Source organism: Dama dama, chromosome 23, assembly GCF_033118175.1.
Source record: "Dama dama isolate Ldn47 chromosome 23, ASM3311817v1, whole genome shotgun sequence".
NCBI lineage: Eukaryota > Metazoa > Chordata > Mammalia > Artiodactyla > Cervidae > Dama > Dama dama.
The window spans coordinates 3091695-3118607 of record NC_083703.1 but is presented as its reverse complement, the minus strand read 5'-3'; the positions used below and the strand labels follow the sequence as shown (position 1 = coordinate 3118607).

At 38.4% G+C, this 26913-nt stretch overlaps 2 protein-coding genes across 3 annotated transcripts in view; both read right to left on the bottom strand.

Moving 5' to 3' along the window:
- PLCB1 (phospholipase C beta 1) overlaps positions 1 to 26913 on the bottom strand; it is an 827705-nt gene that overhangs the window by 657610 nt on the left and 143182 nt on the right. The window lies entirely within an intron of this gene.
- LOC133044210 (large ribosomal subunit protein eL37-like) lies at positions 13148 to 13465 on the bottom strand. The gene has a single exon (XM_061125637.1). It carries the CDS (start codon positions 13439 to 13441, stop codon positions 13148 to 13150), a length of 294 nt encoding a protein of 97 aa, XP_060981620.1. The 5' UTR covers positions 13442 to 13465.

Genomic DNA, 26913 nt, shown 5'->3' with positions numbered 1-26913 from the left:
CACCTGGTGGAGATGCACGCAGGGAACATGCTCACCTTGCCAGCAGCTTCCCAGGGGACCACTGCTGAGGGACTGCTCTCCACCCCATAGGGATCAGCAGCACGGAACCGCAGGCGCTATCTGACTCCCTGCCCTCCCCACACACCCAGCAAGCCTCCCGGGACAGATGAAGCATTTTGGGTGGCAGTGCTCATCAACAAGCTGGGGACACCCTATCTCCTTCTTTATTCACATCACAAATTTTATATCATTAAACATTGCTGACACCTGCAACACAATGCTAAAAATATATACACAAATTTATATGTTTATGTTCATATTACATCAAATAATATTATATCATAGATATATGTCAGTATTACAAACAATATACAAATATACGCATAGTGTATGGTAAATTAGTTGCTCAGTTGTGTCTAACTCTGCAATTCCATGCACAGTAGCCCATGAGGCTCCTCTGTCCATGGAATTCTCCAGAAATATATGCATACATAAATATAAATATATGTATATAAAATATTGAAGTGTGATCCTTTGGAGTACAGGATAGAGAAAGTCACACATGAACATGTAAAAAAAAAAGAAGAAGAAATAGCACAGTAAAAATTGGCTACTGATTTCTGAATCATCTGAATCTCACTTATCACAAAAATTCAATAAAGTCCTATAGAATTTTTTTAAAGGTAACTATTAAAACAAAAGATGACAAATATCTGGGTATATATCAGTCTTATAGGTCATTTGAATATTTTTTTCATACATAAAACAAATGGAAGAATTATAAAGAAAGCCACAGATAATTTCAACAGGAAAAGATTTTTAAAATTCTTTAGGCTAAACCATCATATGTCTTAAAAAGGAAACAGGAAGTTAGGAAGATATTTCACTACAAATCTAATAGATAAAAGGATTATTATTATTGTGAAGAGATCCTCTCAATATAAAGAGCTCTGGACCTCTGGAGTTGCACTGAAGTAAATCTCTTAGGAATATTCACGATCTCTAACAAATGGGTAAAGACCACACACATATAATTTACAGGGAAGGCAACATGCAGTATCCACATATAGGGTGCTGTGGGTGCCCCTTCTAGTCCCCATCACCCAGGTCTTGAGTGTTGCCTGCTAACAGCTCCTAGTGTCCCTTTCTGAAAATTGCCTTCAACCAAATGGGAGCTGCCTCACCCAGAACCAAAAGAACCTCAGCTAATCAGTGACTCTTTTGGGTGGAAGATGTCCAGGAAACAGGAGGGGGTAGAAAAACAATGTACGATACTTTCATAGACTAGAAAGAAATCATTCAAATAATTTTTGCCAGAATACCAAATAATATAGAAATATGGTCATTATAGGGTTTCCCTAGTGACTCAGACGGTAAAGAATCTGCCTGCAATGAGGGAGACCCTGGATTGATCCCTGGGTCAAGAAGATCTCTGGGAGAATGAAATAGCTACCTACTCCATTTAGGAATATGTAAATGGAGTAAATGGAGTATGTAAATGTATTCTTGCCTGGGAAATCCCATGGACAGAGGTGCCTGGTGGGCTACAGTCCAAGAGGTTGCAAAGAGTTGGACATGACTAAGCAATTAACACTTTCACTTTTCACATGGTTATTGTATACTATGCAGGTCATAAATATATTTATAGTCTAAGTTAGTGGCACATATAAGATGGCAACCTGAGAAAACACACTTTATTATCTTATGCTATGCCTCTCAGATCCCATCTAAAATCACCAATGGACTATAACAGGCAGGAAATGATAGATCAGCCCTGAAACAATACCAACAATGTTCAAAATTAAACTTACACTACACATAAAGGGAAGGGAAATTGAAGGAAAACACCAAGGGCTACCTTGCATGTTTCCATCTTGAGAAACAAACACAACATAATTGAAAGTGTTCCTTGCAGGATCTTAGGAACACAACCCTAGAAATGGTGGATACAAGTGAGGAGGCTGCAAGAGCAGCCAACGCCAGTGGAGAGTCCCCAGCGTTGTGAACCACCTACTCAAGCAAAATTTTGATCATCTTCCTAACTTGCAGTACATTTTGATGAAGCAGCAAGTAGAACGTCATGTCTGGACCCATTGTGTGCCTGACAAGGAGCCTAGTCCAAAATAAAAATTAAATACAGAAACCCACCATGTCCTTGTGTGAAAATTAACAAGACTGTGTCAGTCAGGCCCTCTCACCCCAGGCTCTCACACCCTCTCACCGCATGTTCTATAAGCAATGACTGTGTACAGGTGTGCAACAGCTAAGATTGCTTAAGGCACTACAGAAGCACGTCCCAAAGTGCTCACTTGGCCACGGGCTACCTTGTGCAGTAGGCCTATACGGGCACCATCTGGGAAAGCCTTGCTGCTGCACTGGGGTTACACTGGGGCGGCATCATGGTTACATTTTGTGAGGTTATGTTATGGCTGTTTCTATGGCTGCTGAGTCAGCAGGAGAGAGGCTGTGTTAGGGCCGTCATGCCAGCCAGGACAGAATAAATGTGTCTGCAGTTCCCATGGCTCCTCACGTCTTTTTCCAGCCTCTTAGCTCAAGCTTTGCCTATCCTGGGCTCAGCAAACAGGGAGGACAGTGGGAACAGCAAGACAATGGGCATCACGAACAGGATCAGCAGTACATCTTCAAGTAGCTAATTCACTGAACTAGCAATATAACTATATTAATATAACACCCAGAAAAGGATTCCTTTTTTAAAAATTAATTTTCTTTTTTACTGTAAACACAGGAAAGGATCCAACCATCATTATTTCAGTGTTACAGACAAATGTCGGGTCTACATCCAGATGACTCTTTGTTCAAAGATGGAGAAATATTAAAACAAATAAAAATGTTTTAAAAGTTTGATCCCTAAAGATACTGCATTATATATATGTGTGTGTGTGTATATATATATATATAGGTATGTATATATGTGTATATATATATGTATGTATGTATATATATGTATGTATACATATAAAACAAAGAGAAGGAATGTGTATTTGGGGGAATGTTAACAGAGCAAAACAAGTGAAGCATCTGCTTTATGGTATCAATAAAATTCCTTGAAACAAGAAGTATATAAATAATGAAAAGACAAGGCCAGAGGATAAGATAAAACAGGAGCTAAGACACAGGCAGAAATAATATCAGAGCTGAATAGCCAAAGAAGACAGAAGACAACATCAAAAAAGAAAAATACCATAGCAAAATTAGTCTTTGCTAGAAATAGGGTGCCTAATTGTCGGAGCAGAAAAATTGAACCACTGATACAGAAAAAAAAAATCTTTTAAACTCAGAGTGTTTTTATTTTAAAAAGACAAAATCAATGAGAAAGAAGGTAACACAAATGAAAAATGCACCCAAACAGTGCAAAATGATACTCCAGAGGCTAAGGCCAGATGAATCCAGCAGGCCTGAGAATTAAGGGCAAAGCAGAAGGAAACGTTTCCAAATCTGTCCATCTAAAATAACTCCTGAGATTCCAAGTGAAAGTAATAACATATTATCAATGTCAATACATACGATAATGACTTGATTTTTACAAAAATACTTTAAGGGGATTTAAAAAAAATCCTTAGAACTTTCAGGAGGATAAAAGCAGCAAGAATTTCTTACAAAGAAATAAAAATCAGGATACCTGCACTTCTTTTATCACATACCAGGTCAACAAGAGTTTCAGAGAGAAATGCCTGTAATGAAGGAGTCTATACAATTATCCAAGTACTTGGGTAAAATTAATAGAATGATATTTTGATATACATGAGAACATCAAGGTTAATATATATGAAATATTTCTCAAAAGTATCACTAAAATGTATATTCTAGTCAACTAGATACAAATCAAAATTATAGCTTCAGAATGGGGGAATTCTGATAAAAAGATGAAAAACTGCTGTACAGCAGAAATTTAATACAACACTGTAAATCAACTATACTGAGTAAGAGTTTAAAATATAAATGTTCATCTCGTGAAAGGCTGAAAGAGTGAGCAATTAGATTTACTATCAGATTTTATGTCACTTGATTCTACTGCCAAAGTGACGCAGTTATACATACATACATATATATGTGTGTGTTTGTGTGTATATATATATGTATATATTGTAGTGTTAATTGCTCAGTCATGTCTGACTCTCTGTGACCCCATGGACTATAGCCCACCAGGCTCCTCTGTCCAGGAGACTCTCCAGGCCAGAATACTTCCCTTCTCCAGGGGATTTTCCCGACCCAGGGATCGAATCCAGATCTTGTACATTGCAGGCAGATTAATCCTGGGTTTGATCCCCTGAAGAAGGGAAGGGCTACCCACTCGTATTCTGGTCTGGAGAATTCCATGGACTATATAGTCCGTGGGGTCACAAAGAGTCAGACACGACTGAGCAACTTTCACATATATATATTATACATATATTATTCATATATATACAATATATATGTATTCTTTTTCATATTCTTCTCCATTGTGGTTTATCATAGGATATTGAATATAGTTCCCTGAGCTATAGAGTAGGAACTTGCTTTTTATCCATCCTATACATACTAGTTTACATCTGCTAATTCCAAGCTCCTAACCCTTCCCTTCCCCACCACCCCTTCACTTTGACAAACACAAGTCTGTTCTCTGTACCTGTGAGTCTGTTTTTTTTTTTTTTTTCCACAGACACGGTGATTCACATTGTATTTTAGATTTCACATATAAGTAATATATGGTATTTGTATTTCTCTTTCTGACTTACTTTGCCTAGTATGATAATCTCAGGTCCCCAATGTTCCTGCAAATGGCATTATTTCTAAATAAACATTTATCAATTGCTTACTAAATGTGAATAAAGACTTGCAAATATGGTAACAAAACACATTTCAAAGAATATAAATACTTGAAACAAAAGAGTAACTGAAACTGGGAAATTATTTGAACATAATTAAAGACATATTAATATCTTTATTATACAAAGAACTTTCATAATTTAATAAGTATGAAAAGAGATATGGGCCATAAAGAGGAAATTTAAACTATATTCTCAAATTACCAAGAAAATTTTTTAAAGGTTCAGTGTTGTTCACTATCAAGGAAGTTGAAATTAAAACAATAATAAGAGATCACTTATTAACTTTCAATCTTAAAAAATTATACTAGTTAGTAGTAGGAAACACTTGGTGCAAGATGTACTCTTAGATATAACTGTGAGAGTCTAACTTTGTTTCACAAGTCTGAAATTATTAATAATTTTTAAATGGTCATTTCATCTCTAAGTTAATGATTTTGACATAAAAAGATTTATAAATGTATGACTTAAAAATATAAATATTCAAAAGTATGACTTTATTTAAATATATGATATATATTTATCATATCTGTATGTAAATATCATGCAGTCATTAAGAGAATATAGTAAAGTTCATTAAATTTGGGGAGAGGTGTTCACAGTAAGCTATTACAAAAAAAATGAACACAGCATATTTTAACATGTAGTACAATTCTGTTTTATAATATTGAATCCATTAAAGTAATGAAAGGAAATGTTTCAAAAGTTAAGGGCAAGGTTATCTTTAGGTGGTGAGTTTATGAGAGATATTTATTCTCTTCTTTATACTTTTAAGTATGGTGGCAAAGATCACCAGCTGTTCCCATAGTAATAGAACCACTAATTGTACCTAAATACATGACTATCTGAAATTAAGACTAAATTTTCCAGTTTCTGTTGTGTGACTGAGCATATACTAATGAAATTTACATGGAAGCGATGTATAAGATTTCTAAGAATGTCCAGAATATTCTTCTCTCTATTCTGTTCCTCACTGAAAGGTAACTGTGGAGGCTGGAGTGGAAGCAGCCAGATGAGATCATGAGGCAAAAGCAATGTTTGAGGAGGGCAACATAACACATGGAAGGAGTCCAGGTCCTGGGAACCACAGGGCACCACATCAGCTCTTGACTGGCTATCTCAGAGTAATGTGGGACAGAAATAAACTCTAATCATAAGACACTTGAATCTTTCTTACAGTAACTAGATGATATTCTAACCAATATTCACACTTCTCAAAATTTATACCATAAAACCTTATTAATTTTATGGGAGAAAAAACAGTATCAAAATAAAGAGAAATGGAGGTTTAATTGAAAACAGCTTGTCTGACAACTTGGATGCACACATTCAAAAAATAAAGCAAATTATAAACTTTTGATAGATTATTTTCCCTTACTTTATCTTTCAAACAAGCAGATTTGAGGTAATAAAATCTATCTACATCCTGCCTCCATATTGCTGCTGTCATTTTCTTTGCTGGATATCACAGAAAATAAAGGTTATTTCATTGATAACCAAAAATATGAACAAAGAGTTGACAAAATAGCTTCCTGATGAAGAAAGGAAAAGAGAATATGAGTTATATTTCTTGATTGTCTCTCAATGCAAATTTAAAATATCAGATGACTTTAAAGCTGAGAGCCAAAAAGCTCTCTTACCCAACATCGCTGTTGCTGCTGCTGCTAAGTCACGTCAGCTGTGTCCGACTCTCTGCGACCCCATAGACCGCAGCCCACCAGGCTCCCGTCCCTGGGATTCTCCAGGCAAGAGTACTGACCTAGGTCAAATAGCCTGGATATATAAATAAAACCTTGTCCCCAAAAGAGGCAATAAAAACCAAGATTAGGATCATAAGGGAGAGAGCATGATTTACACACTTTAGATTGTTTATGTTTCATCTTTATCCTCTTCCCCCTTTTATTATAACTAAAAACAGCAGGAAGGACAACATTAATGCTTGACAAAAGGCTGATTCCCACAGTAGGTATTATCTATGCTGCCAGAGAAACTGCTGCATACAAAATGATACATTGATAGGAGATCACAGCAACCCACATCAAATGCAAACCAATGTACATAATAGTTACAAGGTATTAAATATGAAATGAAAACCTGAGCATTTGAACACAGAATTTTTAAATGGCTTTTTAAAACTTCCAGGTTAGATTTTACTATGATAGCTTACCTAAAATTTTCTTTTTAATGAAAATAGTTAGTGGCTGTACAACAAAAATACAAGGAAAACACACACAAAAAAGTGAAAAATCAAACATCTCTAAATTCTGAATTTCTAAGTAAGCAGCATGTAGAGTATTGCCTGTTACAGTAAAATATATGCAATACCTTCCACAATCAGAATGGTAAAGGATAAGAGGGAGTGCTCTAAATGGAGATAAGCATATCAGTTACTATTTGTTAACATAAAAGAAATATAGGACAAAAGTAAAAGGGAACAATTGAAGACAACCATACAAAAAACAAAAAAAACCCAAACAAAAGAAAATAACAGCAGGCAACATCTTCATCCAAATTCTACCTATATTTTTGAGAACTTTTAAGGCCAAAGACACAAAGTCAATTTGGAAATGAATTAAGGGGAAAAAAAGAAGGGCTACCTAATTGAAATCTCTGCGTAGATATTTAATTTTTGATGTGTGAAGATTTATTGGTAAAATGAGTCTGACAGTTTAAAGTTACCCAGTAAACAAACACCATCACTTCACACGCACTTTTAAAAATCTGATCTTTGCTGTGGAATTATTTACTGAGTAGAATTCATGGTGTCTAGAACAAAATGATCTTCAAAAATAATTTAATCAAACATATAGCACAGGCTAAAAAACAGAAAGAAACTGCTTTTAAAAGATTCCTACAGAGAAAACAAATTTATGGTTACCAGAGAGGAAGAGGAGGAGGGGCTAAACTAGGAGTTTGGGGTTAATAGACACGTACTTCTATATATATATAATAGATAAACAATAAGGACCTACTGCTTAGCACGGGGAATGATATTCAATGTCTTGTAATAATCTATAATGGAAAAGAATCCGACAAAGAATGTATATATATAAAACTGAATCATTTTACCTGAAACACTGTAAATCAACTACACTTAAAAAAGAAAAAAAAAAGTCCTAGGTTTACTTAGATGACTTTTTAAAAAACATAAATAAAAAGTCCCAGTGATTTTAAGAATGGATGCCTACACATAACCCCTGAGTTTCCTCAAGTACCGCACCTCTTCTTAAACTGACTGTCCTTGATAAGCTGTTCTGTAGATTTCCAACAGGATGTTGTTTTCAGTGCTAACTGTATATTTTCAAAAGAAACATGCTAACATTGTTTACCCTGATTTTTTAATTCAACTTTCAATGCCATCTTACTGAAAAATGAGACATTTTCAGTGGGGAAAATGACTTTATTTAGAAATTTAAGGTGTGATCCAAACAAAGAAGTCAATTTGGTTTGCTTTGAGGCCTCTCTGTGGGGAGAACTGCTACTCTGGTTTAGGCCCTGGCCAAACAGTGTTCAGTCTAAAAAAGAAACAAAGAAATCCATCTTCCTTCAAAGTTTTTTTTATTTGTAATAATTAAATACCTAGTGTTCAATGACCTAGGTCAAAAAGGGTTTCCAAAGGGAACTTAATACAGAAAGTTTGATTCTGAAGAGAAATAAAATTTAATATTTATAGTTGAGATACATATTTTTTTTAATATTTGCACAAGTCTTTATATTTTCTGGAAAGTGATAGAGATTGAATATGTAAAGTCAAGAATTTTTTTTGCAGTTATCTAATTCAGGTTATTGATAGCTTATTGATATACTATTTAAATTTTTTAAAATTAAATGTAATAATCACACAGCTAAAATATTAAATAGAATGGCATAAAATTAAGAAAATCATACTCACTCCATCCAGTTCTTCCAATACTATCTTTACCACATAACTGCTTTTATTATTTAAAAAAAAATTATTGTGATATATAACATACACAGAAAACTGGATTTAAAATGCACACTTAAAACTTTATAAAGTTTTTTAAGAAATCTCCACACTGTTCTTCATAGCAGCTGTACTAATTTGCATTCCCACCAACAGTCTAAGAGGCCATATGATATGCCATATGACCCAGCAATCCCACTTCTGGGCATACACACCGAGGAAACCAGATCTGAAAGAGACACATGCACCCCAATGTTCATCGCAGCACTGTTTATAATAGCCAGGACATGGAAGCAACCTAGATGCCCATCAGCAGATGAATGGATAAGAAAACTGTGGTACATATACACTATGGAATATTATTCAGCCATTAAAAAGAATTCATTTGAATCAGTTCTAATGAGATGGATGAAACTGAAGCCCGTTATACAGAGTGAAGTAAGCCAGAAAGATAAAGACCAATACAGTATACTAACACATATATATGGAATCTAGAAAGATGGTAATGATAACCCTATATGCAAAACAGAAAAAGAGACACAGATGTACAGAACAGACTTTTGGACTCTGTGGGAAAAGGCGAGGGTGGGATGTTTTGAGAGAACAGCATCAAAACATGTCTATTATCTATGGTGAAACAGATCACCAGCCCAGGTTGGATGCATGAGACAAGTGCTCGAGCCTGGTGCACTGGGAAGACCCAGAGGGATTGGGTAGAGAGGGAGGCGGGAGGGGGGATCGGGATGGGGAATACATGCAAATCCATGGCTGATTCATGTCAATGTATGGCAAAAGCCACTATAATATTGTAAAGTAATTAGCCTCCAACTAATAAAAATAAATGGAAAAAAAAAAAAAAAAACTTTATAAAGTGAATGCCTAAAGAAACGGAGCACCGCCAGACCTCAGAGGACCCTTGTTTGTCCTGACCCTTCTCCCTCACAAAGGACAGCCTCCACCCTGCCTGCTTCTGTGATTACTGCAGAGCCTGCATTACACTCGTCACTTCACTCACACCCCTACACTCTATAGTTTGGCTTTGCACATTTTGTCACTGATATAAAAAGACTTATGTACATTTAATGTCATGCATTATGTCCTGGAGAGTTCTCTGTACGCAACATGGGGCTTGAGAGATTCATCATACTGAGTGCCGCTGTAACACCGTCACTTTCATCTCTGCAAATTCACAGCAAATCAAGTAAAACAGTCATTCACTTAAAATAATCCAGATTTAAGATGCTGCACTCAGAATTTTGTTGTTTAGTCACTAAATCATGTCTAATTCTTCTGTGACCCCCCGCCCAGGCTCCTCTGTCCTGGGATTTCCTAGGTAAGAATTTTAGAGCGGGTTGCCATTTCCCTCTTCAGAGTATCTTCCTAAACCAGGGAAGACAACATTCAAAATACCTTCTCATTTTATGTAGCTAAGTACAATGGCATCCTCATAAAAAAATGACTCCATGTATAATTTCTGTGTGCGCAAAGGGAATAAACCTCTTGGAGAAATGCAACATAATGAACAGTGAGCTATGCTTAAGTGAGACTGAGATCAAGTCAAGGATATAGCAATCCAGATTCTTAACTCTAGGGACCTTTCATGGAAGGGCCATGGGTGTATGGTCACATGGGATTTCCTTACTGCCCTGGGCCTGGACACAGGTTGAGAAAACTAAACCTGTTCCTGGGAACCACTGTATTGATAAAAAGTGCATCTGAGGTCCGTCCCCAACAGAATCCATTGACTTTACTTACATCACGTTTTAACCAGTGAAACCAAAATTTCCAGACAAAAGTTCAAATGGAAAACCTATAGGGCTTACACTTTAAATATTATGCAAAATCTCATTGAAAGCCAAAACTCCTCAAAGAGAATGTTTTTTATTATAACAAAGCCAAATGAGAAAACTTCAGTTTTTGCTGCTGCAGATAATACTCATCAAGCACTTACCAAGTGCTTCCTATGTATTTGCTCACTTCAGTCTCATAGCTGCAGTATGAGGCAGGTTTCTCAAGCAGCACTCTGCTGCTGCTGCTGCTAAGACCCCAGAGACCCACCAGGCTCGTCCCTGGGATTCTCCAGGCAAGAGTGCGACAGTGGGTTGCCACTGCCTTCTCTAATGCATGAAAGTGAAAAGTGAAAGTGAAGTTGCTCAGTCGTGTCCAACTCCTCACGACCCCATGGACTGCAGCCTACCAGGCTCCTCCATCCATGGGATTTTCCAGGCAAGAGTACGGGAGTGCGTTGCCATTGCCTCCTCCGAAGCAGCACTCTACCCAGAGTGAAAAGAAGAAAATCTAACTATACCCTGTTATTCTCACAGGTGAACAAGATGGATACTCAGGGATTTAAAAAAAAAAAAAAAATCAATTAGCATTTGAAAGTACAGAAAGTCCTAGCTCTTCACTTGGAGATACTAATCCAATGTCATTCTGCCTTTCAAATCAGTGAGAATTACTGCAGAATATATTTCAGAAAGAAAAAGATCTTCCAATTTTAGATATACTTCATTTTAGCTACTTCTTTTTTTAAGTTTTGCTTTCAAAGCATTAAAGATGCTGGAGTTTTAAACAATCTTGATAATGTGTCTTATCTGACTGCTTACCATCTCTCTTTAGGTTTATAAATCTCACAGCAAAGAAAAATAAATCATGAGGAAAAAATAAGAATTTCCAACCACAGAAAAGTCAAGGAGGAATGAATTTTCTTTCTTATCCAGCTTCTTAGTGGTAACAGCAATAAAAAAAAAAAAAAAATTGGGAAAGATACAAGACCCTTGACACTGGCAAGAGCTAAGAGTAAAAATATGAAAGAGGCTGTTCAGTTAAACATCCTTCTCAGAAGCTGAGCTGACACAGGAGACTCGACTCTTCCAGACAGCCTCCCCACAGGGACAACATACCACCTTCAAAGGCCAGAGAAGCAGCTTTCTGGGCTTAGGTCAAAATCCTCTACTGATTTTCAGGTTAAGATGAAGGATGAAAGCTGCTTTGCAGAACACATTTTTTAAAAAGAGCAAAAACAGATAAACACAAAATACAACCAAAGCAAATAAACAAGAAATGAAGCTTGACCCACTGCAATAGCTCAAACGGCTAAGAAAATAAGAGAAACTTCTGGTGCAGAGCATTGCTGTGAGTCACTGGTAAACTTCAAACACCAATCCCTCCCACAAGCCGACAGTGGAGTCCAAACTGACTGAGAATTCATGCCCATACCCACAAATCAAGAAAGAAATAGGCTGGATAAATTTTCCTTATAGTTTCCCTTGTCTGAGAAATACAGACATGCCTCTGGGTGAGGAACATGATAGAGAATGATTCTCTCTGAAATAAGGGAGGAATCCATCCAGTATTGTAGAATGAATTGAGAAAGCTATTTCAAGACTGAAGATGTCTGCCTATAGGAAAGGGAGGCACCCCTTGTCCTTGATACAGGACATTTACCAAAATGTCAGAAGGGAAAAGAAACCCCAGAATTCAAAGAAGGAATGTACAGGCCCATCAGTACTCCCTCCAGCCTTCTTTTTGAAGAAAAACAGAAAGAACTCAGAACTCTCAGCTCTCAAACCATAGGCTGTGACAGGAAAACACTCTGGTCTCAGATAAAGGAAGAAGTCAGACGTCACCAATACTTCATTAGAAAAAAAAAACAGAATGTCTGAACAGAACCATTCAAGCAAGAAAAGAGCAAAGCAACTATGCAAAATATCCCAGGCTAGAGGTAAATAACGAAAAGAATGTTTAAAACATCTGGGCATCAAAAACAAATACTGGATCCTTTTGCTGGTGAAGATCAGGTTCTCTTTAGACTTTTTGCCAGGCAACATCTAATGCTAGAAGATGCTGGAACGATGGCTACAAATGTGACCCAAGAATTTCGCATCAAGGTGTAGTTTAACATAAAAGAGTGTCACTGGCAAAAATGGAAGCCCTCATGAAACACACCCACTTCTGAATCCTTCTGAAAAATATCTTTACATAGACTTTGACCATGAAACAGAGCCAATTTAGAGAGGACAGTAAACAGTTTAGAAATGCAAAGCCATGGTGAATGATGGATGGAGAATATTGATTTCATTGAAATATAGGGTTAAAACTAATCAAACATGGAAATTATAGTTCTAGGACAATGTGATTTTTTAAAAATCTGATTTTTTTTAATTGTTTTTAATTTTTTTAATTGCTTACACATGACACAAGTAACAAATACAGAGACATGGGGCCAGGTGGAAAGGGGGAGACACGCTGGGGGGTAATGTTTTCATGCTTCACAGACAGGCATTCAGTACAAGATCGAAATTTTAAGACTCCATGTTAAAACAGTTTCTTCAAAATGATCTTTTTTTTTTTAAAGCCAGAACATTTATCGCGTGACTAATTGTTGAAATCCTTAGGATGAAGTGGATGCTGCAACAGTCGCTCGCTTGGGTTTAGCTGTTGTTCCTTCACAGAATCCATGCCTGAATCTGCGGTATACAATTTTTAGGTCCCTCATTCGACCAGTCCCAGTGGTATTTTGTCTTTTAGCTTTAGCACTCCAATTATACTTTCTCTTTCGCTTGGCAGGGCAGCCACACTTGCCACAGGTCGACTTCTGAAGGTGGTAAGCCTTCGAGCCACAGGGCCAGCACAGCATGTGCGTCTTATTCCGACGCTTTCCAAACGATGACTTTCCCTTCGTCATCTTGCTTCTGCCGCCGAGACCAAAGAGCAAAACGATCCTATTTTTATACAACTATTTTTAATCCTTATAGCTGTATTTTATATATATATATATATATATGCTTAGAAGTATATGTGGAATGACATTAACATAATGTTAATGATGGCTATTTCTGGGTGTAAGGATTTCAGGTGATTTTTTAAAATTTTATTTTTGTCATATTTTATTATCTGACATACATATACATATATAAATACATGAATATATGTGTGTGCAATACAAAAATAATGCCATGTTTTAAAAAAAGACTGAAAGTAAGTATCAGTTCAGTCGCTCAGTCATGCCTGACTCTTTCCGACCCCATGGACTGCAGCACGCCAGGCTTCCCTGTCCATCACCAACTCCTGGAGCTTACTCAAACTCATGTCCATCATGTTGGTGATGCCATCCAACCATCTCATCCCCTGTCATCCCCTTCTCCTCCAACCTTCAATTTTTCCCAGCATCACAATATTTTTCAGTGAGTCAGTTCTTCACATCAGGTGGCCAAAGTATTGGAGTTTCACCTTCAGCATCAGTCCTTCCAGTGAATATTCAGGACTGATCTCCTTTAGGATGGACTGGGTAGATTTCCTTGCAGTCCAAGGGACTCTCAAGAGTCTTCTCCAACACCACAGTTCAAAAGCATCAATTCTCTGGCGCTCAGCTTTCTTTATAGTCCAACTCTCACATCCATACATGACTACTGGAAAAACCATAGGTTTGACTAGATGGACCTTTGTTGGTGAAGTAATGTCTCTGTTTTTTAATACGCTGTCTAGACTGGTCATAGCTTTTCTTCCAAGGAGCAAGTGTCTTTTAACTTCATGGCTGCAATCACCATCTGTAGCGATTTTGGAGCCCAAAAAATAAAGTCTCTCACTGTTTCCATTATGTCCCCATCTATTTGCCCTAAAGTGATGGGACTGGATATCAAGATCTTAGTTTTCTGAATGTTGAGTTTTAAGCCAACTTGTTCACTCTCTTCTTTCACTTGCATCAAGAGCCTCTTTAGTTATTCGCTTTAAGCCATAAGGGTGGTGTCATCTGAGTATCTGAGGTTATTGTGGAAAGTTGTTAATGCTGGCTCTTTATCATCTAAACTAAGTTTTTATATTAAAAATCTCAATCAGTTTCTCCTGTCTTCATTCATCACATCTATTAATATAGGATTTTTTGTCCTGTATTTCCTTTTCTATCACTTTCAACAGTGTTTATAAATGGAGATATCTTTACATCTTCTATGTTGCTACCCCTTGAACTGTTGCTATCTGAATGTCACAGATCAGGAAACAGGTCTGTCCAAGCACATCTTATACAGAAGAGGTGACGTCAGAACCCAGATCTGTCTCACCCCATGGGGTTTATACCACATCATTTTAGGAACAATTTATTATCTTATTCTATTGTTTTAAATGAATCAATGTAGAAAACTAATAACTTTGAAATCTACTGAAAATCAAATTCATGAAATAAATGGAAAATTTTAATATTCCTAAAATCCAATATTTTGAAGGAGGTTTGAAAAATTCATATAGAAGGGAGCACATGGGAGGCAATTCTTTGCCTCGGTTCAGCCACCGGGCAGTTTGCCTGCTTATAAACACTCTTAGGGCTTCCCAGGTGTCTCAGTGGTAAAGAATCCGCCAGACAATGTAGGAGACGAGGGCTTGAACCCTGGGTCAGGGAGATCCCCTAGAGAGGGAAATGGCAATGCATTTCAGTATTCTTGCCAAGGAGATCCCATGCACAGAGGAGCCTGACAAGCTACAGTCCACGGGCTCAGAAAAGAGTCGGACGTGACTTAGCAACTCAACAACAACAACATTCTCAGTCTTCATGCTTTGAAGCAGCAAAGTGGGAGCATTACACTGATGCAGGGCCTCCCCCTACATTACCACCAAGTTGGTAGTTTATTTTCCACTGTGAAATTACTGTTGCCAAATGGCATATATGGAAAATATAGTCCCCATTTTGAAATGAGTCAAATTAACAATCAGAAATGAGTTTAAAAATCAATTCATTCTTGCCAGTTTCAATTTCTGAGACATTCAGTTTGAAGTCCATTGGAGCTAAAAGTAAGTAGCTGTTCATTAATATTAATGAAATAAAAAGCCAAGTCATAAAATGAGAGATAAATACTATGAAATGATTGCATTACCCACCAAATATCTTTAAATACAAATTTGGTTATTTGCCAACCTCCCTTGTTAAAATTTAGTTGATCCAACATTAATGATGGTAATTTCTAAAGGGCAGAAATTGAGGCAATTTTTCTTACCTATTTGCTTATCTTTATTTTCTATTTATTACTACCTCTTTAGCTGGTTTCAGGAACTGTTTTTAAGTGTTTATCGTCACTGCTTAACTCTTATTTGTTCTCCTTTGAGTTTCAAAATTCTATCACTGAGTGAATAATTCCTTTGAAAACAGGGAAGTCACAGATGCATTGTATCTTCATCACCAGATGTTTGGCATTCAGAGGAGTACAAATGCAGAAGGTAGCAAAATGGTTATGTATGAATTACAATGCTGTCAATTTCAGCAATTACATTTAATTCATCAGACACTTTAATTTTTAATTTCTTAAACTAAAAGTTGCCACCCAAAATACGAGGCAAACAAAACTCCTGGTATCTGACAGAAATGGTATTGGGACATATTTCTAGATGGTTCATCACTGTCAACAAACTCTAACTTTGGAGAAAATAGTAGAAAAAAATCTGGAAAGTGGTTCAGATTTTTCCAATTTGAGTGTACTCAAGGACTATTAGGAAAACATATCTTCATCAGGAATTACTGTTGTTTCCAACTCAATAGCACAGGAGAGAGAAAAGTCTTATTAAGACTGCTATTGAATAGAACTATAAGCATGGTGGTTGGAATGATTCTGCTGTACCAATTGCCCTTTAGAACCAGGACCATTGATTCCTATAATAAAGCCTCTTATTATCATCTTCCTTTTTCTCCTCTCCTCTATCTGCCCAAGATGCTGTTTGACTAACAAAACATATGCCATTACCTGCATTACTTTTAACTGTGCTAACAATATATTAGCCCAATTTTCTTGCTCACACATCCCAAGACACAATAATGTGCTCTCCATATGCCTCGTTCCTCTCCTCCCCAATACAAAAAGTCAATCTATCCAAGTAAAATACATTCTCAGGTAGAGATTCCTGCTTTTCTTCCTGAGACTCAGATCTTAAAGGGCAAGTATTGGCTGTTTCTCAAATCACTGAGCTCATTTTTTTTGTTTCAAAGACTGTCTTGATCAAGGACTTTAAAGAATAAAACTGTAGATCACCAGGCAACTGAGTGATATTATGCAGGATACCAAAAAAAAAAAAGTTTGAAAGGGTGAAACCAATGCACATAACAAACTGTTCTTAGTCATCGTTCCTTAGAAGTCCTTCCCTATCCACCTCCTCCATCTTCAGAGCTTAGGTAGGTGGAATGGGCTCCTTGATAAATGTAGACTAATTATATAACTGCACTTCTTCTTTTATAAGATGTTATACCAGAGTCACCTCATTCCCCCCCTGTTATGGAACTGGGTTGTAGGATACGTAAGCCCATAGCAGCGGCAGCAGCATTAGCCACTCAGTCGTGTCAGACTCGTTGTGACCCCACAAACTGTAGCCCACCAGGCTCCTCTGTCCATGGGATTCTCCAGGCGAGAATACTGGAGTGGATTGCCATTCCCTTCTCCAGACGATCTTCCTAACCCAGGGATCAAACCCAGGTCTCCTGTATTGCAGGCGGATTCTTCACCATCTGAGCCACCAGGGAAGAGCTACTTAAGCCCATACACCTACATTAATATTGGTTTTATTTCTGTCCTTTGATTCCAAGGCTTTCAAGCTCTAAGTTTACACTTTTAAGGACAACTTTCTTTCAATAAAAGACACTCTGCCCTGCCTCTTTTTCTATTAATCAAACAAGTCATAAGCCAAGCTCTCTTATGCCCCAGCTATTTTATATGCTATAGTTCTTAAATAATCTTATGCAGAAATGTCTCTACCGTAGATCAAATGAGTCAGAAAGTAATAACAATGTAGAAACAAGGACTAACCATACTTTAAGGTAATATACATTGTTTTCTTTAAAATAATTTTACCTAATTTTCAAGTTTTAATTAATTTTAGAATATGGTTAATTCTCTCAAGGGTGGCAATAAAACAATGTGATTTTGTGATTATACTGGGGGAGGGCTGTAACAAAATCTTTGTGAAAGTTCAAGATATATGCAACAGATGGCCAGAAATTTCAATCATATAACCTGCTATTGAATGCCTTAAATGTTAATGTTATACAATCAACAAAAAATGATGAGTAGATTAGACCAAATCCCAGGGGAGAAATGGGAGTTAGCCAGAATGTTATTATTTCCATCTCTCTCTCTCTCTCTCTCTCTCTTTTTTTTTTTTTTCTGACATTTCTTCTAGGCAAACTGAAGCTTCAAAGGGAATGATTCCTACCACCTTCGGTGAAACTTACTGTAAAGAAAAAATTTTAAATAGCAAACAATACACAATGGCATGGCAAGTAACACACGGTCCTGACTGAAGAATGTTCAGTATTCTCATTTTGAGTTTAGACACAACAATGCATTCTATTGTGTGCACAGGGGTTGGTGTCCGCTGTGGATAATTTCTTCCATATTTGCGTAGGTTTGTTTTGCTCTATCAGCAGAAGTGGTACAAGATGAGACTGAAGTCAGTTATATAACAGCAGTTCTATAAATTTTAAATGACTGAGGCATTTCATCCAAAAACAGATGACATTCCAAACATTATTGACAAAGAAACAAAAATCTAGATCCACCAGTGTTCACTCTCAAAAAGAAGAAGAGCAACGTTGGGTTTTAATCATAGACATCAAGATTAGCACACACCAGAGAGCAAATTCAAGGAAAAAGAATTTTAAAATCTTAATCTTAATAATTCTCAATCCAAGGTTTTCTTTGCAAAATTCCATTCTCTTGTTTTTCCCCAGATTAATCAATCTATTGCTTGATCTAAACATATATTTCAATGCATCTTCATTTAATGAGGGAAGATACATGTGGACAATCGTGTCCAAAGACCCCCAAATTATTAGCCAGTATCAACAATCTTGGAGATTTTCAAGCCAATTTATGTCATATCCACCATTATGTCATAATCATTGTCAAACTTTTTTGGAGTCTAAGTCTGTTAACACTTTTCCCTTCTATTGAACTTTTCAAATTCCTGAAAAAATATTTTTGAACAAAAGAGGTATTTAAGAAAGGACGTATAGTGTGTATTTCACCAAGTAAAAGGGAGGAAAAAGAAAGAATGAATAAGTCAAATGCAATGTGGCTAGAAAGATGACTTTAAGAGGAGATCTGCTAGCAGACACCAGCACTCTGAGTATGTGAATTTGGTGCACAGCGTTTTGAAAAATCCCCATTAGCATTTGATTTTCATTAAGAAGAAACAGTTGTTTTTGGTAAATTGTTCACCAATCATTCTGGCCACAACCCTAAAGATTATTTTCAATTTAACCCTACATTGACTCAAAATACATGTAAATTTTGTCACTGATGTGGTACCAAGAAAAGTGTCAGGCTAGGCCATATGAATGCCTAGCCAAGTTCAATGACACCCCATGTTAAGAGCTAACCTACAGCTGACTGCAGACACTTTCATGTATGCTTTTAAGACATGCTCAAATCAGCAGGACCACCACATTTTGACTGCAAGAAGCAACAAGTAGTTGTTTTAAGCCCTGAGTTTGGGGGTAGCTTGTTACACAGCATTACTGAGGCAATAGCAAACTGACACACAGTTCAATTGCCAACACACAAAGTCTCAGCATTGGCATTGGCTGACCAAGGAGAATTCAGAGGTTTGGCAGCATGTTAACACAGCATTTAATAAAGTAAGGAACTTTAAAAGTTAGACAATTTTATTTAAACTCTACATAAACATCCAGGTCAATATGGCTATTTTTACGATTAAAAAATGAATTGTCCACTCTAATCTTAGTGACTTATTTTTACCATGACACTCACATGATTTCCTAATGGTGATTGTGGAAAAAAATAAAACAATGGTTCAAAAATCACTAAAACTTCTGTCTTGGCACATGTTCATCCTGTTAAGTCACTGTTATGGTGAAAAGTTTATGATTTTGTTAACAATATTGTGAGGACATAGCAACATAATTGAAAATGGATACATGTATTTATGCTCCACAATTCTCTGTTTTAGAAATTACTGAAGTACAGGCAGTACAGAACCAAATAAGTTTAAGTACAAGATAACATTAAGAGGTAAACCTGGGATTTATCAACAATACTAGGTGCTCCAAAAATATTTTTGAAAGCATAGATGAAAGGATGAAAATACTTATGAAAGAGCTAGCTCTACATTCCCTCAAAGATCCCTGGTACTGAAAATTATGAAATGACCTCAACTTAGAAATTATCAGTGATATCATTACTTGGATATTAAATAGCTCTCCCACCCTTTGGCAAATCTCAAATGGTATTTAGTCATTCCCTTTTAAAATGAAAATGTTTTGAATTAGATAATTCCAAAAATAACTACCCTAGTCCCACCATATGCCAGATTCAGGACCAATTGTTCTATATGTATTACCCTTTTAATTTTCATAACTGTCCTATAGACTAGACACTGCTATTCCCATTTTATGGATGAGAAAACTGACACTGTCCACAATCACACAGCTAATGACTGGTAGGAGTAAACTCAAGTATGTTTTGCTCTTAAACATTCAGAATTATGTATAAAGTTAGAGAAATGAAAAGTTATTCTTGACATGGTCAGGTCCTGGCCTTATGAGGAGATTCTGCTCAAGGAGTTGGAGAATCTGGATCCACATCTCAAGGCTTCCCTATTAATCATTTCTCATAATGCATCCCAATCATAGATGTTGGTGACTGATGCAGAATTGCTAGATTTTCTGAGGGAAATACGAAGGAAGTATCAAAAATCTTTAGCATGAGACTTCAAATCTGACTCCTGTTAAGATGAAACATCCTTTGATGCCAATAAATATTAACCTTCTATATAGTAAGCCGTGAACCTCAAGATGTTCAAGGTGGATTTAGAAAAGGCAGAGGAACCAGATCAAATTGCCAACATCCGTTGGATCATTGGAAAAGCAAGAGAGTTCCAGAGAAACACGTGCTTCTGCTTTACTGACCACGCCAAAGCCTTTCACTGTGTGGCTCACAAGAAACTGTGGAAAATTCTTCAAGAGATGGGAATACCAGACCATCTGACCTGCATCTTAAGAAATCTGTATGCAGGTCAGAAGTAACAGCTAAAACTGGACATGGAACAACAGACTGGTTCCAAATCAGGAAAGGAGTATGTCAAGGCTGTATATTGTCACCCTGCTTATTTAACTTCTATGCAGAGTACATCATGAGAAATGCTGAGCTGGGTGAAGCACAAGCTGGAATCAAGATTGCCAAGAGAAATATCAATAACCTCAGACATGCAGATGACACCACCCTTATGGCAGAAAGCAAAGAAGAACTAAAAAGCCTCTTGATGAAAGTGAAAGAGAGTGAAAAAATTGTCTTCAAACTCAACATTCAGAAAACTAAGATCATGGCATCTGGTCCCATCACGTCATGGCAAATAGATGGGGAAACAGTGGAAATAATGATAGACTTTATTTTTGGGGGCTCCAAAATCATTGCAAATGGAGACTGCAGCCATGGAGTTAAGATGCTCATTCCTTGGAAGAAAAGTTATGACCAACCTAGACAGCATATTAGAAAGCAGAGACAAATTCACAAATTTGCCAACAAAGGTCCATCTAGTCAAAGCTATGATTTTTCCTGTAGTCGTGTATGGATGTGAGAGTTGGACCATAAAGAATGTTGAGCACCAAAGAACTGATGCTTTTGGACTGTGTTGTTAGAGAAGACTTGAGAGTCCCTTAGACTGCAAGGAGATCCAACCAGTCCATCCTAAAGGAAGTCAGTGCTGAATTCATTGGAAGGACTGATGCTGAAGCTGAAACTCTAATACTTTGGCCACAAGATGTGAAGAACTGACTCACTGGAAAAGACCCTGATGCTGGGAAAGATTGAAGGCGGGAGGAGAAGGGGACGACAGAGGATGAGATGGTTGGATGGCACCACCGACTCAATGGACATGCTGCTGCTGCTGCTGCTAAGTCGATCAGTCGTGTCCGACTCTGTGCGACCCCATAGACGGCAGCCCACCAGGCTCCTCTGTCCCTGGGATTCTCCAGGCAAGAACACTGGAGTGGGTTGCCATTTCCCTCTCCAATGCACGAAAGTGAAAAGTGAAAGTCAAGTTACTCAGTTGTGCCTGACTCCTAGCGACCCCATGGACTGCAGCCTACCAGGCTCCTCCGTCCCCAGGATTTTCCAGGCAAGAGTACTGGGGTGGGGTGCCATTGCCTTCTCCGCAATGGACATGCGTTTGAGTAAACTCCAGGAGTTGGTAATGGACAAGGAGGCCTGGCGTGCTGCAGTCCATGGGGTCGCAAAGAGTCAGACATGACTGAGTGACTGAACTGAAGGAATATATATATATATATGTACATATTATATATTTATAAATGTAAAACAAGAATTGAATTCTCAACTTTGTGTTACATAGTGTAGGCAGTCAAATTTATTCTGTATTTATCGAGTCAACTGCTATCATATTTAAGGAAACAATCTCAGAATATTTAATGTCACAATTTGAAATATTAGGTCAACTGAATATTTTGTTGACAATATGATGTCCAGCATTTCCTTATAAATGAAATAATTATTATTAATATTTCTCAGTTAACTACTCCAGGGTTTAATCTAAGCTAATAACAGGACTTCCCTGGTGGCTCAGTGGTAAAGAATTCGCCTGCCAATGCAGGAACCGCTGGAGATGCATGTTCAATCCCTGGGTCAGAAAGATCCCCAGGATAAGGAAATGGCAACCCACTCCAGTATTCTTGCCTGGGAAATCCCATGGACAAAGGAGCCTGGAGGGCTACAGTCCATAGGGTCGCAAAAGAGTCAGACGCAACTCAGTGACTAAATAACAACAATAATATTGAATGTTTAGCATGTGTCAGACACAATTTTAGTTGCTGTAGATATTAGGTAATTCTTCCCCATTTAATAGATGATAGAATCAAGTCTTAGAGAGATTAACTTGTTCAAGGTCCTCAGGTAGTCAATTTATGACTGTATGATGTATATGATTGGAATGCTGACTCTATTTCTATATTGCATTAGAACCAGAAATACAGGGGAACATAAGAAATTAACAAAATGAAACTGGGCTTCTATGTATCTAAGAGCATCAGTCACACCAAGGGTTTTCCAATGACTAAAGGCAATTCTAAATTTGATTCTCTTCTGCTCAGTTCTGCACTCTAAACTCTTCCTGTTTCCTTCACTAAGGTTTTCATAAAACAAGGACCTCATGGTTATGCATTCCCCACTCTTTCTTTCCTCCAGGTGTCTGGGTATTTCTTCTGATAAGAAAGGAAGGAAAAGATCCAGCTGCTATCAAGAAGAGAGCAACCAAGAGTGCCCTGTCAGTGACTGTAATTAATAATGCATCATTGTGCACTTGAAGGGTGCTGGGTAGATCCCAAGCATTCTCCCCACACCCACAGAATTCCCTGTCAGAGGTCTCTGGGTCTGACAGGATGACCAAGGCATAGAGACTTGTGTGTCTGATAGAATATATCTCACTGAGAATTAATGTTAGTACTAATTAGAACACTCATACCCTCTGCTTAAGAAGGAAAGAGAGTGGTCTGCCTCCATCTGTCAGGGACCAACAGTTCAGTAGACTTCGTCCTTTCAATTATTCCAGGGTAACAAGTAACCAAATGGTCAAGATTCACTTTTCCTCACTACATCCTTAAGTGAACAGTGTGAGTTGGTTATTCTCTCACTCCTAGATGGAAACTTAGGCAGACTCCATGGATTTTTTGGTTACACTTTCCAAGGGTCCCCAATCAGTACCTTGGATCATAAAAAGGTCATGTTGATTTCATGGCAAGGCTTCATCTCCCATGGTACAAGGCCAGTGACAAAACTGGAGTCTTGGAGGAAGGAAAGGTCCGTAATGCTCTCTTTCCCTGAGCAGCTTGGTCACGTGCTGCCTCCTTGCCTTTCCATCATGGTTCCTGACAACTGAGAGGCAGTGACAAGCTGGGGGAGGCCGGACAGCTCTTCCCTAACTGCTACAGAAGCTGAAATTAACTTCTGTAAACTCCGCACGTGTTCAAAACACACAATCCACATCTCTCTCTCTCTCTCTCTCTCTCTCTCTCTCTCTCTCTCACTTTCTCTCTCATGCTTTTGTGGATTCTTCAGAGATCCCTATTGTAGGTTAGGTGCTCTAGATGTAGGGCGCGAGACAGGGATTCTTGCGCACATGATTTTCAAGGGAGATCTCTCAAAAGAAACCTCTAAACAACTAAGAGTAAGATGAGACAAAAGAAGGAGTTTAGTAAAGAGCTTGTTTCAGCTGAAGTTTATCATCAGCCTGGTCCCTGGAGCACAGCTCTAATGCCTTGAGGCAAAGATGCTGAGTTTCTACACTTTTTGTATTTTTCAGTCAGTGGCCATGGGCAGCCTCCAGATTGATGGGAGCCATAAACCACAAGTCACTTCTGGGCAAGGAGGCTCCTGTCAGCCAGGGCGGTCCTTCAGAGCATAAGAGCAACTGTGAATTGTTAGCAGCTGGCACCCACAGTCGCCTGCTGATGCATGCACCTCCTCAGGTAAAGATGAGGCCAGAGCACCATCACATGCTAACCTCTCTCCCCTGCCCAGAGCCCTTCTATCTGCAGCTCTGTTGATGGGCACGATGTATAATCTAGCAGCTCATTTTCTATTTCCTCCTTGACATTAAGCATAGACATACTGTGCTGTACTTAGTTCTCAGTCGAGTCTGACTTTTTATTGCCATATGGACTGTGGCCCGCCAGGCTCCTCTGTCCATGGGGATTCTCCAGCAAGAACACTGGAGTGGGTTGCCATGCCCTCCCCCAGGGGATCTTCCTAACCAAGGAATCAAACCCAGTCTCCTGCATTGCAGGCAGATTCGTTACTGTCTGAGCCACCAGGGAAATCCCTAAGCATAGTTAATCCTAGCTCTTTTCTGCTAGGCTCCAATTGCCCCTCCTGACAGCCCCCATGGAAAAGATAGAGAGAGACCCCATGTTAGCCACAGGTTATTCTCCCATCCAAGTACTAACCAGGCCCAACCCTGCTTAGCTTCCATGATCAGACGAGATCGGGCGCATTCAGGGTGGTATGACCATAGATGCCGCAGGTTATTCTGAAAATAGCCCAACTGAACCCTGTCTCGTGACACTAGACATGTATGATTGGAATCAGAGAACATTCAGAGCTCTCACACAAATCTTCCAAGCTCTAGTCTCTACTTTCTCACCCTTTCCAAGCATCTCAGCTGTTCCTGGTGATCTTCATGAAGCAATGTAGCAGCCATTCTTTTTACACCTTGGCTAAACCTGGCACAAGAAGTCAGTCACTCAGTCATGTCCAACTCTTTGCAGACCCCAAGGACTGCAGCACACCAGGCTTCCCTGTCCATCACCAACTCTGGGAGCTTGCTCAAACTCATGTCCATTGAGTCCATGATGCCATCCAACCATCTCATCCTCTTTGCATGAAATGTCTTTCCCTTCACCTCCTGCGTTCAATCTTTCCCAGCATCAGGGTCTTTTCCATTGAGTAAATTCTTCCCATAAGGTGGCCAAAATATTGGAGTTTCAGCTTCAGCATCAGTCCTTCCAGGGAATATTCAGGACTGATTTCCTTTAGGGTGAACTGGTTGGATCTCCTTGCCAACCAAGGGACTCTCAAGAGTATTCTCCAACACCACAGTTCAAAGCATCAGTTCTTTGGTGCTCGGCTTTCTTTATGGTTCAACTCTCATATCCATTCATGACTGCTGGCAAACTATAGCTTTGACTAGGCGGACCTCTGTTGGCAAAGTAGTGTCTCAGCTTTTGATACTGTCTAGGTTTGTCATAGCTTTCCTTCCAAGGACTTCCCTGATGTTTCAGAGGGTAAAGCATCCGCCACAATGAGGGAGACCTGGGATCAATCACTGGGTTGGGAAGATCCCCTGGAGAAGGAAACAGCAACCCACTCAAGTACTCTTGCCTGGAAAATCCCATGGACAGAGAAGCCTGGTAGACTACAGCCCACAGGTCGCAAAGAGTCAGGCACAATGAGCGATTTCACTTTACTATTTTTTTCTTCCAAGGAGCAAGCGTCTTTTAATTTCATGGCTGCAATCAACAATTGCAATAATTTTGGAGCCCCCAAAAATAAAGTCTGACACTGTTTCCACTGTCTCCCCATCTATTTGCCATGAAGTTATGGGACCGGAGGCCATGATCTTAGTTTTCTGAATGTCGAGCTTTAAGTCAACTTGTTCATTCTCCTCTCTCAATTTCATCAAGAGGCTTTTTAGTTCTTCTTTGCTTTCTGCCATAAGGGTGGTGTCATCTGCATATCTGAGGTTATTGATATTTCTCTTGGCAATCTTGATTCCAGCTTGTGCTTCATCCAGGCAGCATTTCGCATGATGTACTCTGCATATAAGTTAAATAAGCAGGGTGACAATATGCACCCTTGACGTACTCCTTTCCCAATTTGGAACCAGTCTGTTCCATGTCCAGTTCTAACTGTTGCTTCTTGACCAGATTGCAGATTTCTCAAGAGGTACGTCAGGTGGTCTGGTATTACCATCGCTTTAAGAATTTTCCACACTTTGTTCTGATCCACACAGTCAAGGCTTTGGTGTGGTCAGTAAAGCAGAAGTACATGTTTCTCTGGAACTCTCTTGCTTTTTCAATGATTCAGCAGATGTTGGCAATTTGATCTCCGGTTCCTCTGCCTTTTCTAAATCCAGGTTGAACATCTAGAAGTTCATAGTTCACATACTTTGGAAGCCTGGTATGGAGAATTCTGAGCACTACTTTGCTAGTATTTGAGATGAGTGCAATTGTGCAATAGTTTGAACATTCTTTGGCATTGCCTTTCTTTGGGATTGGGAAGAAAACTGATCTTTTCCAGTCCTGTGGCCACTGCTGAGTTTTCTGATTTTTCTGGCATATTGAGTGCAGCACTTTCGCAGCATCTTTTTAAGGATTTGAAATAGCTCAACTGGAATTTCATCACCTCCACTAGCTTTGTTGGTAGTGATGCTTTCTAAGGCCCACTTGACTTCACATTACAGGATGTCTGGCTCTAGGTGAGTGATCACACTATTGTGATTATCTGGGTCATGAAGATCTTTTTTTGAACAGTTCTTCTGTGTATTCTTGCCACCTCTTAATATCTTCTGCTTCTGTTAGGTCGATACCATTTCTGTCCTTTATTGTTCCCATCTTTGCATGAAAATTCCCTTGGTATCTCTAATTTTCTTGAGGAGATC